Here is a 15,721-nt window from a genome sequence, read left to right on the forward strand (position 1 = left end):
TTTGAGGGATAGCGTTTTCGGTTGCTATCCACCAACTGCCAGCTGCAAGCCTCAACCTCAACAGCAAGACTCATAATGAGCCAGATTTCCCAATGATAGTCTCAAATATATATCTGTCACACAAATATCAACTTCATATGGAGGTGATAGCTTGACTTGGGCCATTCTGAACATCCTTTCAATTCAATGGACCTTGAACCTGTACAATCCTATGCATCCTAGGTACCTCGTCGGTAATCATCCTCAACGCCGGTGAATGGACAGAGCCGAATATCTCTTGAAACATACAACGCCTGCCGCTCGTTTCCCGCACTTTTTCTATCGTATAACAAAGACTTCGAGCGACTCACTGCTCTCCTTAGAAGTCCCACAGTGTACATTCCCTTGGCGGCGGCAGCTCAGGCATCACGCCGTCCTCAAACTCGCCCTTTTGGGCAAATGCCATCCACTGAGCCTTGGACTTATCGTCGTACTGCTCAGGGGGAAGCTCCGTATCCTTTGAATATCCCGGCGGGCCATCCGGGAACCAGATTCGTCGCCATGTTCCATCAAAGTCTCGGATACCTGGCAGGTTATCCTTATATGTGACTGGCTTGCCACGGAACATCGAGAGTCGGCCATCCATGCCCTTGGAACTGTAGCTTTCAACCGGCGGGTGTTGTTTGCTGCTGTTTGGAGGGTACGGGTTACCAGAAGACGCCACCGCTGCTGGCTTCGGGGCCTGAGGCTGAGCCGAAGCAAAAGGATTCGCGCTTGCGGGTGCTGCAGAGGGTTGGCCGAAGGGATTGGGTTGCGATGGCTGTCCAAATGGATTCGCTTGCTGGTTGTTCTGTGATGCGAAACCATTAGGCTGCGGTTGTGACGGCTGACCAAAAGGGTTGTTCGCATTCTGGGCTGGTGCTTGATTAGCAGAAGCAAAGCCACTCGATGCTGCCGGAGCATTCTGTTGCTGGCCAAAGGGCGAAGCGCCCTGTGAAGGTTTCCCGAATGAGCTGAATCCAGAGTTGGCCTGTTGGTTGTTGGCATTTCCAAATGGGCTCGAGTTCTGGTTGTTGGCAAATCCGCCGCTGGGTGCACCAAAGGGATTCGCTGCGAGAGCATTATTGTTGTTGCCCGCAGACCCAAAGGGACTCGCGTTATTGTTCGTATTCGTCGCGGACCCAAAAGGATTCGGTTTCTGGCCAAGCTGGCTAGCCTGACCAAAGGCACTGCCTTGAGCATTCGGCTGCGACGGCTGCCCGAACGATGGAGCGCCAAAGGGGCTGGGTTTCGCGCCAAGGGCTGATGTCTGGCCAAAAGCCGAAGCTGGCTGTGACGCCTGACCAAACGCTGAAGCTGGTTGCGAAGGCTGTCCAAATGCCGTAGTTGGCTGTGACGGCTGTCCAAAGGCCGACCCTCCCTGCCCCAACTGCGACGGTTGACCAAAGGCTGATCCTCCTTGTCCAAGCTGCGATGGCTGACCAAAGGCACTGCCCTGGGTATTCGGCTGTGACGGTTGGCCGAAAGACGGCGCACCAAAAGGACTCGGCTTTGCGCCGAGGGCTGAAGGTTGCCCAAAAGCACTTTGCCCAGCTGAAGCGCCGCCTCCGAAGGGCGAGGAAGTATTCGAGGTCGCAAGGGAATTCTGGTTATGGGGTTGACCGGTAAACACGTCGAGCATCGACTTTGGTCGCTTGCCGACGATGAATTCTCCAAAAGGGGCTCCCTGTGTCCCCTCCTTGCAGATATCCTGTCGGTTCGGGTGGTTGTTCTCGGCGCTGACGATGAATTGGACGGCTTCTTGGGCGTTTCGGACGGCGTTTTGCATTTGCTGTTGCGCATTCGTCCAGAGCTCCTGGGCTTGGTTTAACTACTAGAATTAGCTTCCATTATCATCCCGGAGGCAGTAAAATGCGTGCTCACTGCTTGCTGCTCATTGCCCGAGGCCTTGCCCATCACGTAGTGAAGGCGCAGCTCTTCAAAGCTCTGCTCGCGCGGGTACCCTCCAAAGAGCTGCCCGGGGGCGTCTCGGCCGGGAGCATACGCCGACAGGATCCATTGCGGCGTCTCGTTTGTCAAGTCTCGCTCGATGGCCTCTACCGTGATGCTATACTTGTCTGCGGCCTTGTTAACGCGTGTCTTCCAAGCCATGTCGCAAAAGCCGTACCAGCGACGCTGTTGCTTCCTCCTCCCAGAGCTCCGAAACGGTTCGAGGTTTGATTTCGGTTATTGTTGGGGTTAGGGTGTTCGTTCCTGCAGTTGTCTAAAAGACGAGACGTCAGCGCCGTGGATTATACTTCGGAGAAGGCGTTGGTGATGCAATGCAATGCAGCCCAGCTCAGGACTTACTTCCAAACTTGCAGTTGCCCTGCTGAAAGAATCTACACACCGTCATCTTGATGTGATGCGCAGGGTCGTATTGGCGATAAAATTCGATGTCGCCGAGGTCGAGGCTACCTCATATCGGGGTTTAATTCCCCTGCGCAAAGAACGCCTTATGACTCGAGAACAAAGAAAGAGAAAGAGAGGTTGGAGTCGAAAGAGATGCTCAGCCTTCCATCCACTCCCAGCCTCGTTGAGTTGGCTCAGGCAAGTTTCTGCACGGCCACAACGCGATCTGCGGATTAGCGGGGCACCCAGTGCTGACCCCTACAGGAACCCCTGGAAAGCTGTCATCCCTCCAGCCCAGGCCCCTACTACCTACGTACGGTACCTAGGTAGGTACCTAATGATTCACTGCTTTCCATGATCAACTCCATCCATCTCGTCTCATCAACAGCTTGTGTTATACACCTACTCATCTTCCCACTGTATGTCATATTTATTTATACATGAGTCGTGTCTCTTGGCCTTTTCTAGTCTGGTTCCCCTTACAAGCCCATCTCAGCTTTCAACTCGGTACCTACAGTAGCTGGACTCGTTCAGGCGGTCCTGCTTCTCCTTACCTTGGGTATGGACTGTACTCCGTGCCAAGCTCAGCTGGCAGATGCACCAAAGCCCAAGAACATGCAGCCATCAACACCTTATGGGGCTATTTCAAGTATTTGAATAGTTCATTTTAACTTGTTATACTCAGCATGCTAGTTACTCTTCCTTTTACTCGTTCAGTATTCATCATGAGCCGTCATCTCAATCTTGCCATCCTTTAATCCTCAATCATATACTATGGGAGTATATACATCAATCCTAGGCCGACACACTCTCAGCCTTGCGGAACTCAATCATAGGTCCGTTCTTAGCACTGGTAAATATGTCGACCAGCTGCATCTCATTCACCCGGTGTCGTCCCCATTCATTGTTGGGGTTGCCCTCGGCGGGATCAACGATGCCGATGGCCTTGCGCATGTCGTACAGGTAGATGGTGCGAGCCAGAGTGTTGGTCATCTCGACGTAGGCCAGGCCCTTGCCGATACATCCTCGGGGACCGATGCTGAAGGGGCAGAAGGCGCTCGCCGCAAGTGCAACCTCGTCCTCGGTGGTCTTTTCGTTGGTCAGAGGGTTCACGGCGCCCGCCAGCCATCGCTCGGGGATGTACTCGTACGGCGAGGGGAAGTACGACTCGTTGTGGTGGATAGCGTAGTGCGGCACGCCGACGACGGTACCCTCGGGGATGGGGCGGCCCTCGACTGTGATGCCGCCGGGGAGGACTTCACGGGGAGTGATGCCACCGACAGAGGGGGACATGCGCATGGCTTCGTCGATACAGGCTCGGAGGTAAGTGCAGGATGCCAGAGTGGCACCTTGGCAAACCTCCTCAACGTTGTTGAACTTGCTTCGAATCTCCTCAGTCACTCTCTTGAGGGCGCGGGGGCATCGGACGAGGTAGAAGAGCGTAGCAGCCATGGCAGTGGATGTGGTATCTGAGCCGGCGATGATGCTATTCCCTCATGTCAGCCCGATTCTTGCTTCATCTTCTCACGCAATCACTTACAGCAGGTTAGATTCACTCCAGAGTTCAGGGGTGCTGAAACCTTGGCCAGTCTCGGGATCGCGGGCCTTGAGGAGGTAATAGAAGAAGTCACGTCGATCAGTCTCCTCGCCGAGCTTGGTGCGCTCAGTCAGCTGGCCCTTGCTGTAGGCCATGTAACGGGCGCGTTTAGCAGCGAGTCCGGGGAAGAGGACCTTGTCCAGCTTGAGCTTGTCGACCACAGGCATGGTTCCGCACTGTTCAAGTCAGCTTCTAACCTCAGTCGAGCATCGAGAATCACTTACAAGAAGATGGCGAGTAGTCGCAGCCTCAACAAGTCCCAGGGCGAACCGGTTCGTCTCGCTCTCCAGCATATGAAAGGCCTTGCCAAAGCACAAGTCGCCAAGGATGTCCGTGGCGAGGTAGTTGCACCAGTCGCTCATCTTACGGGGCTTGGTCCATCCCTTGGACTCTTCGGCAGAACCATCCAGAGCTCCAATCTGCTCGCAGAATGTACGGACATTGTTGAGGATGTACCGCTGCATTTCCTTCATGGCGCTCTCAGAGAAAGCCTGGGACATGACACGGCGCTTGCGGGCGTGCACCTCCTTGTCGCGGGTGTTGTGGGTATTGGCAGTCGGGTGGACAAAGGCATTGTAGAACTCGGCCTTGCGAACATTGGTGCGGAAGCCAAAGATCTCCTTCAGGGCCTTGTTGGAGTTGAAGCAGAGCGAGTTGGGACCGAAGCGGACGACGGGTCCGTACTTTTGGTGCATGCGCCAGAACTCGAGGTGACGGTCACCCTTCCAGGCGTGGTAGAGCTGGTAGGCATCGGTGATCTTGGCGAGGAAGGGGCCGGGATACTTGGCTAAAGGGTGGAAGAAGACTCGGTATACAACGAGGCCGAAGGTCTAGGTGTTGTTAGTTCAACATGTAACCAGTTGAAGCAATTCCCATGCAAGTACTCACATAGAGGGTTCCTCCTCCAACCAACAACCCCAAGTAAATCCACAAGTGTCCCAGATCAAGCTGCATCTCGTCTTTCTTTCATTAACACAAAGCTTCAACAGCGGAAAAGATTCCAAGGGAGCAATTGAGCAGCGGATGTCCCGGGGCGGAATACACAAAGACAAGGCACTAACCCGTGACCACTACACCCTCACTCTCTTCAGTTCTCTTATCCTCTTCTTGTAGTTGGGCCCTCTACCAGCGAACGATAACAAGCATGACGCTCTTGGTCGGCTTGTTGCGGCACACTAGGCTTATCGATTGACCCAAGTGCCGAGGCGGCTAGGTTCGGATTGGAAATCGCGGAATTGTGACGGGATGAAGATGAGATCTTGGGGGAGCAAGGGCTAGACTTGAGATGGCGGGGAAGCTAATGGAGATGATTATTGGAGAATTGGAGTTTTGGAGGTTTTGTTGTTTGTAGCTTGGATCTGGGGATGCTGTCGGTATTTCAATGCCCAGCCTCTCAACAGCCTACCAGCTGTAAACGAGACGAGACGAGACAACTTCACATCCAGTACGTACCAAGCTCATGAATTCACCCAATGTCACGGTGACGGAAGATAACGCACATTGCAAAATGCCACCTCCTCGTTGGCTTGCTCACCCAAGGTCACACGCCGCTGCTGCCCCAAAACCAGGGAGGCTATTCTTAGCTTGATATTGTTCACAAGGTCATCTGCCCGATTTGACTTCCTCCTAGGGCAACAGCCAGAACGCCAAAGCGAAACCTCTTCCCAGCTTACCCGTCGCTGGAGGATGCCGTGCCGTCCGTATCTTTGTTTTGCCCGCACTTTTCTGTAGCATCGGTTGGAAGGTCCTAGCTTCACAATACGAAAGCCATGTCCACCTTTTTCCCCTCCTTCGGCGGCCGTTCCTGGTCCTGGGGGAAAGCTCCAGCTGTACGGGCCTCGGCCTTGGCTGTTCTGCTGCAACAGCGGTCCTCTTCCCGCTATGCGGAACCATTCACTTTCCTGCCTCGTTTGGAAATGGAGGTGTCCTTCGTGCTACCCATCAGCAAGAAACCTTTGCGTCATCCCCGATGGTGTGCGGTTCTGGCCGCGCTGTGGGGAATCCGCCAGGGCTTGGATCGGGGGCTTCGGCCGTTGGTAGTCGGAGGTGGGGACGGGACTTCAGAGCCGGGGTTCCACCTCGCTGGAACGCAGATTTGACGCCCGATCCTTTTGCATCGAGGTCTATTGGTGGGTTTTGGTCGCGATAGGGCTTTTTCCATGGTGGTCAGCGGCTGACAGGGTAGCATGGAGGTTACTAATGTTTGATGTTGGCTTAGTAGAGGGACATGTGATGTGAGTCGCGTCAACTTATCAAGAAACACGAACTACACCGCTTGCTCTGTGCCGCTGTAGTGCCTAATCGAAACGCAAGCTATCAATGACGAGAAGAAAGCCCCAAGGAAAGTATGAAACTATAATGCCACCAACAGAAATACCAAGGTATACATGTGAAACCCGGGAGAGGGCAATGGATGCTTGGCCAACTTAGCTGGTTGGTCTACCCTACAGCCCCACGCATATCATGGTTCTCGACACAACATACCTTTTTTTTTTTTTTTTTCAAGAACAACAAACAATACCCGATTACATAGTGCTAACCAACCTAATAGGAATAAATAGGTATATTGTACGTGGTAACATAAAGCTCGTAGACTATGCGACCCTACATTACTCGTAGCACATTGTTCCCCCGTCTCTGTTACCGCATTAAGTCCTCCCATATTACCAACCACCCAGCATAGCAAAGAACCCAAGATGAAAACGCCCTGCCTCCCTAGCCAAAAGTGCCTAGTTAAAGTACCTGGGCTCATCGAAAACGTGGTATCTATGCTCTCGCACGCCCTCGCCGCGGAACATGGCCGGGAATCTCCATCCCTTTGGCACCTCTGACTCCTTCACCCGGCGGTTGCGCTCCTTGGCTGGCTGTGCCTCCAGCTTGGCGATCTCCTCCGGTGACTCGGGGATCCTGAACTTGGCCACCTGCAGCTCAGTGTCGGTAATGCTGCTGCGGCTCACGCGCGCGTATCCCACGCGCTTAAGGCGCTTGAACAGAATGTACTCGCACCAACGGTCCCAGTCTGATGGGTCGACGTCGTGCATACCCGACTTCTTGCTAACGTGTGTGTTATAGTTGCCCTCTAGAGGCTTCGTCACCAAGTAGCTAAGAAGGAATGCTGGACGAGGAGTTGAGCCCATGAGCTCGGCGAGGTACTGGGTCTGAAGACGTCGGTCCTCCACGTCCTCCTCCTGGCCAGAGTGGAAGACAAACACATCCACCAGCTGTCCGTAGACGTCAAGAGTAGCGTGGATAGCAGGAGCCAACTCGCCAACAGGGCTGGGTAGAAGATGATGCGTCGAGTTCAGGATGGGGAACTTGGACAACAGAGCAGCACCCCAGGTGTGCTTGTTAGGTCCCGGACCGTAGTCGACATACATACCGAGATCCTCAGCGAGGAACTGGGTAGCATCACGGTTGCCCATGATGATACGCTGGTTGTCGGATTCGAGCAGGCCAATGACATCGATTTCGAGCTCCTTGATAAGATCTCGCATGCGGTACTCCGAAGCCCACATATCGTTGTCAAACGAGAAGTGAATTGTCCAGATACCAGCAGTGAGGATACGGTCCTCAGGGTGGTACGGCTTGTGGTCGTTGGTTGGGAAGCGCCTGAAAGCGGAAATAAGGAAGAAAATGTTGATGAGGATGGTGGAAATGCCAAAGTACTTCCGCCTCTGAGTAGGCAGGGCCCGTTTGGACGCTTGTCGCTGAGGACCTGAGGCGTTGATGCCGAGTACACCCGCACCGATACAGGTCATCATGGAGATCATGATCCAATCTGTATGCTCACGGACGAGCTGACCACCTGGAACAAAAGCATACGCTACGACCCAGACGTGGAACAGAACCAAGAAGTTGTAGAGGAGGAAGCCAATTCCAAACGTCGTCGCCGGGTTCGTCTTGGCTCCATGAGTGAGGATGGGCACAGAGAAGGCCATCAAATACGCAGCGAGCGTGAGAGCACCATAATATCCAGGCCAGTGGCTGTAGCAAGTCAGGAACCCGGCACCAATCGAGCCAACAATGAAAACACCCCAGCTACTGGCAATTCTGGGTTGCCAGACTCCGCCAAAGAGTCCCAGTGACATGGCGAGGACAGTGAGCCAGCCATGAGTGGAGAAGTAGGGTCCTCGGATGGGATATCCTTCCCATCCCCAGAGAATCATGGTGCTGGTATCAGAGAGCAACGAATGAAGACCAAAGAACAGTCCAGCAAGGCCGAGAGAAGCAAGGAAGCTCGAACCGGTCTTGGCAGGGACCGTGTTGATGCCAACGGTGAGAGGCGCCCGTCGGGTGAAACGAAGGGCAGCCAGTATGCCGAGCACAAGTCCGGTATTGTTCCATCCACCGTTCGCAGCATGCATAATGGGCCAGATGGGGTTGTTGGTCCACCAAGCAAACTTGGCAGTAGACGACAGAATGAGGCCAATCATCCATCCAAGAATCTTGGACTCGAGTCGGCCTTCATGAGCAGATTCTGTGAAAAGAGTGGCTGCCCAGCCCAGGCAAGACATTGTCACGCCAAAACCAACGGTGAAAAGACGAAGGCTGGGCTCCTCAACGAGGTAGGCAGCAATGCCTGCCAGAGACAACATGTGGACAATACGGAGGTTGTTCACCACCAGGGATCGCACAGAGCGATTGGCAAGCAAAAATGGCGAAACAGTCGTCATGACGAGGACCTCGTATCCAGAAATCCCCATGTACCAGAGCGGGAAGTCTATTTCAGTCAGGAACATAACGTAGCATCTGTCGATTTGGGCAACTTACACCACACCACAAGACCGAGACTGGTCAGAATGGTCCAGAAGACGTACTATGATAGGTCAGATCTCTGCTCGTGCTAGCCATTGGATTGAACCTACTCCATGATAGACTTCAGCGGCGATATCAAAAACCTCGGACCAGCTGAAGCGAGTAGCAAATACGCCGCCTGTGGCCTTTTCCTTTCTAATGGATCATGTTAACGACCTTCTCCTCAAAGTTGGCCAACCAAGTACTTACTCCTTCTCTAGGACGGCAGATGGGACGGATGATAGGTTCTCACTGCAACAGACTTAGACGGTGGCCTTCTAACTTGTATATTGGGCAAAAAGGCTCTCTCAAAAGCACAAGACTATCTGGGAAGCCATTGGACGTACCCCTTGCTCGCGCCCTTGACGTCTTTGACTACAATATCGAAGGTATTGAAATCGAGCGCCGTCACAGCGTCGAAGGCTACGTCCAAGAGGATCAAGGACCATTCGAAGAAGGCATAGGTGGTATAGGCTGTTTCGCGAGATTAGCGGGGCATGGGGAGCACAGGGCATTCGGCTGTCTTACCCCCAGCAACACGGTGGACCTTGTGCTGGATAAAAAAGTAGATTAACGGGACAAGCGTGCCGAAGAAGGCAGAGGCCAGGTACTTGCGATACTTGATGGCCTGGGGGTTGGCGGGGCTGAGGGCGATGCAGCCCGTCGTCCACGGAAGCGTCGCGACAATGTAGGAAATCATTAGGATATCGTGCCAATCGTGATCATCTGTAGAAGTAATATATGTCCATCCGCCGCAAGTCAGGGTTCGGAAGAGGCCCATGAGGGCGACGAAGGTGGGGAGCTTGTGGCCGGGTCTGCGCGTGAGGAGATACCAGAGACCAACGAGGGCGAATCGAGGACCTGCGTGCGACCGTCAGTAACGCGCGAATGGCGAATGATTCCAGGATCGCGCACCAGCCGTGATGGCAATAAAGATCATAAAGAAGGAGCGCTCGGGGTAGCGATCGCCAATGGTGGCCGACACTGAAGGGAACCATTCTTGCGGGTAGCCGTAAAACTCATTCTGGACGATCTTGTGGTAGTGCAGGTAGACGCCGGTAACCAAGGCGCTCAGGAAGGCAGCTAAAGACAACAGGAATCAGCTTCGCGATCGATGGATCGAACGACAACATTTGCGACGAGGACGAGGACGAGGGCGCAAACGACGACAACCAGGACATACTGTACGCGATGGCAGTGTGCGCCCAGCTCACCAAGCTTCCATTGAAGCTGAGGACGACGCCAGTGTCCTTATCCTTGTATTTGGACGACATTTCGAGTGAGAGAACGACAGAACGAACACTCTAGTATCCCGTCCGGGAGATCCGGAAACGACGACTTAAATATCTGAACGAGAGAAGGTAGAAATGAGCTTGGAAGTGGTGAGATTGTATCGGCCAACACAACGGACCTCGGAGCTTTCACGTTACCTCTCGCGACGTAATTATTGTCAGGTGGAGCCAAGACCAGGGGTGTTTTGGAATTGATCTTGGCCCTAGCGCGCGCCTTCCCGCGGCCGCCGAGGGACAACCTAGCCTGGCACTGGTAGGCAACTACAGGGCCCCTGGAGCTGCCTCTCCCCAAGGCCCCAGGCTCAGATTTTACCTTGCTCTCCGCTCTGACGCGATCCGACCCCGAGGCTGAAGCGCCCCGCTAAAAAGTTGTCGACCAGGGCAGCCTTGTGGGAAAATTCTTGCTCGACCATCTGAAGTTCGACTGGCACCATTGATATCCACCCGTCACCTCTTCTAAACGCTTGAAATGGCCGGTGTTGCCGAGAAGGCGAGATTCTATCTCGAGCGCGCTGTTCCTCAGCTGCGAGAGTGGGAGGAGAAGGAAATCTTTTCCAAGGTGCGTCAATCTTTCTTCAGTTGTGACCGCTGGCTGACCTTTAACCTCTAGGACGAGATCCGCACCATCGTCCAGAAGCGCAACGATTACGAGCACAAGGTTCTTTCTCCTGGAAACAAGCCCTCGGACTGGGCTTCGTATGCGCAATGGGAGCAATCCCTCGAGTCTCTCCGCAGCAAACGCTGCAAGCGCCTCAAGATCCGCCATCTCAACTCTGCCCACGCCGGCCAAACCCGTACACTGGCTATCTATGAGCGAGGCGTCAACCGACACCCAGGAAGCGGTGCGCTCTGGAGAGAGTACCTATCATACACGTCTAGCGTCAAGGCGAGCAAGCGATGGCGCAAGACCATGACCAATGCTCTGCGCATGATGCCCACCGACCCTGAGCTGTGGGCCATGGCAGGCCGCCGATCCGCAAAGAATGGCGACATGGCCGCTGCGCGAGGATTCTTCATGCGAGGATGCCGCTTCTGCACTACAAACGAGAAGTTGTGGGTGGAATATGCCAGGAGCGAGATGGAGTGGCTGGAGAAGGTGGACAAGCGCAAGGAGACAGCCAAGCCCGGCCACGACGTGCTTCGGCCGGATCGCATCGAGGACGGCGACGAATTGCGGCTTATCGACAGCGATGACGAAGACGACGAGGATCTCCCTGAACCTTCCAAATCCCAGGCCAAGGTCATCGACAAGCAATCGGCCCAACAGCTTGCGTCAAATCCCGCCATGGACGGTGCCATTCCCATGGCGATTTTCGATATATCCAGAAAACAGGCATTTTTCAACGCCAATGTCGCCGAGACATTCTTCGAATTGTTTGCGTCATTCAACAAGCTCGCCTCTCAACCCAGGATTTCTCAGCATGTCTTGGACGTGCTTGATCAGGAGTATCCTAACCACCCTGCTACGTGCAATGCCCACATTCGCCAGCCCATCATTGGTGTTAACCCTCAAACTGCCGAGTTCCCCATGAACCTGAGGGAGGTTCTTGCACGCCTGAACCAATATCTGTCCGAGACGACCGACCAGGCGGAACTTCAAAGGAAAACAGTGTCATGGATCGATGGTTATTTGGCGCTGGAGAACCTGGACGAGAGCATCCGACTGGTTTTGGAGCATACAAAGAAGAAGATGGTGTTGGCATAAGGTTCATTTGGTGAAGAGCTTAATTAGCGACTCGAATGGTCATCATGAAAAGAATCAAGTGGCCTTGATGGCCAATTTGGCGTTATGGAATTGTCTTATTGAAAGGGCGGACCGAAAGTGATGCAGGCCAGAGTATAGACTAGTCGGTATGAGAATGATGTTGCCGTAGAGCTGAGTTTGACTGTTCCCCTTGGTAATTGGCTCACCAAATTTTGCGAACATTCAAAGACAAGCATCATGGTATAGATTCGTGCTGATTGATAGCGAGCTCTCACCTGCAAAACATCCAATTCACCCACGCGCGGCTAGATAAGCCAAACTCCAAGGTTCCCTGTGGTGGTTGCAGCCCCGGCCCGGCGTTAGGGTGACCCAGCACTTTGGGATGATCAGGGAGCCGCAGTGGGGCTCCATAAGCATTAACTCCGGGAAGGGCTTTACGGGAGCTGAAATGAATGACATGAACTGGCCGGCTGCAACGGCAATTGGTGAGGCCATGATGATTTTTACAAGGAGGGTATGGCCTTGCCAGAGTCGATTCGTGCGTCGTATTAGCGAGGTAGACAGACAGACTGACACGGGGAGAACGAGCGGGACATTGACCATATCCGAGAGCCCGTCCTGGTGAAACCCCAGTCATTAGACGATGAGTTCCTGAAAGGGGCGCCACGCGATTGTTGGCCCATACGCCCTGGCCTGGCGGCACTCTGCGTCATGTATGTATGCACGGGACGCCTGAATAGGTGTCCGAAGCCGTTCCAAATGCAGGCCACAGCCTCTGCTTCGCTTTAGGACAAGCTGGCTTGATCTTGAGTAGTTTGGGGCAGCTTTCAATAATCAACTCAGTTAAACTCCTCAATGACACTTGGCGGTTTGGCGTAATGTTGAGGGAACCGGAGTGTGATGGTCTGAACACTTTGACTTGATCTGAGCCGTTTCCACTGGTTTATCCGGGGTCACGGACCCTGGAGGATGGGCAGACGCAGGTCGAATTAGGCTCCCCGTGCAAAGATACCTCGGCCAGACTTGGGACAACATGCAGCACAACACTCCTTCTCTGACGTGTGATGACCAGGAGCCCAAAGGCAATGATCGAGATGTCGTCTAATATCACGGTCAAGCTTGGACAAAGATGGCTGCTGCTATCCCGCGAGTTCTGCAGCCACCACGTCCAAGCCTGTGATTAGTGCTATGCAGGGAAACGTTGACACCAAGGCGTCAGACAAGTCAAGGATTGGGTTTGGCCATGGGGAGACAGGGCCCAGGTGTCTCCCGTCGAGTGTCGGTAGAGGCGGACGCTTGACCACACCTCCGCTGCTTGTGCAGCCCTTGGCCAGGAGGTGTCGACGAGTTGAGACCCGTGGCTGACAGACAAAGCTGTCAATGCCATGGTAGCTCTCGCAATAACGGACTATGGATCGGGACGGGCAGGAGAGGAGGGCGTTTTAGAGCGAGACAGATCTGCAACCACCATGACCCTGTTCTGTGGATCGCTCGTTGCTCTCGCTGACCAGGCCCTCGTGCCAAAAGACGAACGGCGACGGCCATCCCATCCCAGTGACAAAGATGGAGGGGATGAAAAGCATTTGCCGACACTTGTAACTTGCCCAGTTGCCACCGACCCGTTTTCCATGTGGGGGGAGTGAATGGCCAGGGCAAGAAAAAGCAGTTGGGCGTGAAAAAGGCGCGGTGAACGGCCGAGAGGGGACGTGGAGGAGCAGATTAAGACGAGGGAGAGGAGGGGGAGAGGCCACACTCTTTAATTGAGGCCGCTCTCCGCCTCCAGCATGAAGATTCGGCCCATCCCAAAGGACCTGGGTGGGTTTGGGAGCATCTGAGGACCAGGCGGCGGGCATTCCTTCATGTCAAGCCACCCGTCACAAACCAACCGCCCTCATCTGTCTGTCTGACGAGACCGGAGAGCAAACAGCAAAGGGTAAATAGCGGCCATCGTCCAAGGCCGTGGTACAGGGGACAGGGCCTGCCAAGTCACCCGGGTCGGCGCGTGGGTGATCTGGAATCGTACAGTGCGCGACCGCGTGAGAGTGTGAGTGGGCGATGGGATCGTGAGTAATAAATGAGAAGATGGGCCACCAAGCGGTTGGACCCGGACAAGATTCGCACCTAGGCAGGTACTGTACATAAGGCAGAACAGAAAGAGCCCGAGGATAGACAAAGTTTACAAAAAGGAACAAGGACAGATCATAAAATCAGGGCAGGGGCATGGGAGAATAGACTGTCGGATCTTCTCTGGTTGGGGCTGCAATCATGTTGGAAAAAAGGCAGATGCACACAGCACATGGGCTCCCACGGTCGCGTCAACCAAGCGATAACCAGAGCAAGAGCGGGAAAAAGCGATTAGACAGTAGCACGAATTCGATAAAAGCAATAAATACTAGCAAATTGGACGGAGAAATTTTTCGTTAATCAAAGCCGGAGGTGAGCAAGTGAGGTCGCAAGCCCAGGCCGTTGGCGGTTCGGAGAAAGGTAAGGTAAGGTAAGGTAAGGTATTTTCACATAACTACCCCCCTTCCCCCGTTCCTTCTTGCTGCCCATTTCCCTCCCATTTTCCCCTCTCAAAACTCTGTGTTTCCTTTCCCATCGTTCATTTCGTTCTCATCGGCTTCTTTTTGATGTGCGTTGCTGTTGTGCTCGTCGTTTTCCCTTGAGCTGCTCACTTATACGAACCGGCACCTCCAAAGCTGGGTGGTTTTTCAGGGACCCCAAGACGCTGGGTACTTTACCTTATTAGTGGGAGGTCAGTCGCGATGGACTCGGCGACAAGCGACACGCACTCGACACGGCGACAGCAAAAACGACCAGGACCAGTTTGATTCAGCAAGATGGCCGACCGACCAAGAGTTTTGACGACACAACGAGGGCGACCGCCTTCACCGGCTCCCCCAAAGGCAGAGTGACTCGAGACGGCGCTGTTCTGGCCATGACGACCTGCCTGACAAGGATGCGGCCATTGGCATCCACTCGGGAAGCCCCAGTGGTGGGTGGACAGCCCGCATCAGGCGCCACCACAAACAATCCCCGGACTCAAAACCCGACCAGCCCTGCGCCCCTTTCGAAAACAGGAAGAGACATGAACCCATGCCTGGTTTGGCAAGCTGGATTTCTTTGGATTTCGGCAGTGGTGTGGCAAGTTCGAGAGAGAGTCGGGCGTGATTCTGGTGCGGTGCAGATGGGAGACAAGCTCTGGCGGCACATGGTCCGTTCTTTTGGACCCGATCTGGTTCACGGTATGGCCGCCTAGAACCCCAGCACCGGGTCATTGGCGGGGGACCACTGTGCAGACCAGACGCCAGTTGTCGCTTTGAGCACCCAAGCCAGAGGCCGATGGCTCTGAGCACGGCGCAGGGGGCTGGGACTTACGGGGCTGCGCTGTCAGCGCCCAGTGTCGACTGATTACGGCCAGATCTGATATGGATGAGACGGCACCAGCACCAGTGTGCAGAGCTGCCGCGCGGTGGATGAAATGTCACATTGGGCATTTGTGATGCAAAGCTGTGCGACGCATCCCCGTGCATCTGCAGGCAGATGGGCAGCGTAACTCGCCTCCATTGGCGAGCAGAAAACGGGATACAACAAGGCCAGAAGACACTTTGACCGGCTGTAGTCTCATCTCAGTCGAAATCTGTTGTTTGGGCATGACAATCCGGCGACTGTCCTCTGCCGAAACGTTGGAATAGAGGACGAGTCACATTCTATTCGCAACTCATTTCCAACCTCGAGCCACCCCATTGATTGCAGTCACCAATCATCTGCCTGAGGTAGTCGACACACAGAGCTGTGGGTCGATACTGTCAAAGTGGCCGATGCTTCGCTCTTTCAACGGAGGTGTTGAATACCGATGGTGAAGAGCAGGTCATGTTTTCGCTCGACTGCTCGCTGGCTACGTGCACGCAGTGGAAAACTCACGAAATCCTGGCAACGAATCGGAACACGGAAACGAAAACC

At 54.2% G+C, this 15,721-nt stretch overlaps 4 protein-coding genes across 4 annotated transcripts; 1 reads left to right on the forward strand and 3 right to left on the reverse strand.

The window, feature by feature from the left end:
* Positions 1-358: 358 nt before the first annotated feature.
* On the reverse strand, positions 359-2,374 carry NCS54_00542500 (C3H1-type domain-containing protein; the record flags this gene model as incomplete). Its single annotated transcript, XM_053150929.1, has 4 exons — positions 359-1,849; positions 1,903-2,096; positions 2,147-2,242; positions 2,329-2,374. The coding sequence occupies 4 exons, from the start codon at positions 2,372-2,374 to the stop codon at positions 359-361; spliced, it is 1,827 nt and encodes a 608-aa protein (XP_053006904.1).
* Positions 2,375-3,165: 791 nt separating this feature from the next.
* Positions 3,166-4,921, reverse strand: NCS54_00542600 (Hypothetical protein; the record flags this gene model as incomplete). Its single annotated transcript, XM_053150930.1, has 4 exons — positions 3,166-3,856; positions 3,911-4,143; positions 4,192-4,797; positions 4,856-4,921. The coding sequence occupies 4 exons, from the start codon at positions 4,919-4,921 to the stop codon at positions 3,166-3,168; spliced, it is 1,596 nt and encodes a 531-aa protein (XP_053006905.1).
* Positions 4,922-6,696: 1,775 nt separating this feature from the next.
* On the reverse strand, positions 6,697-10,035 carry NCS54_00542700 (Hypothetical protein; the record flags this gene model as incomplete). Its single annotated transcript, XM_053150931.1, has 8 exons — positions 6,697-8,687; positions 8,738-8,783; positions 8,833-8,917; positions 8,972-9,013; positions 9,109-9,235; positions 9,290-9,622; positions 9,677-9,844; positions 9,945-10,035. 8 exons carry the CDS (start codon positions 10,033-10,035, stop codon positions 6,697-6,699), a joined length of 2,883 nt encoding a protein of 960 aa, XP_053006906.1.
* A 487-nt stretch (positions 10,036-10,522) lies between these two features.
* Positions 10,523-11,758, forward strand: NCS54_00542800 (Hypothetical protein; the record flags this gene model as incomplete). Its single annotated transcript, XM_053150932.1, has 2 exons — positions 10,523-10,612; positions 10,664-11,758. 2 exons carry the CDS (start codon positions 10,523-10,525, stop codon positions 11,756-11,758), a joined length of 1,185 nt encoding a protein of 394 aa, XP_053006907.1.
* Positions 11,759-15,721: the final 3,963 nt, after the last annotated feature.

The sequence above is a fragment of the Fusarium falciforme genome, chromosome 4 (genome assembly GCF_026873545.1).
Source record: "Fusarium falciforme chromosome 4, complete sequence".
Classification (NCBI taxonomy): Eukaryota; Fungi; Ascomycota; class Sordariomycetes; order Hypocreales; family Nectriaceae; genus Fusarium; species Fusarium falciforme.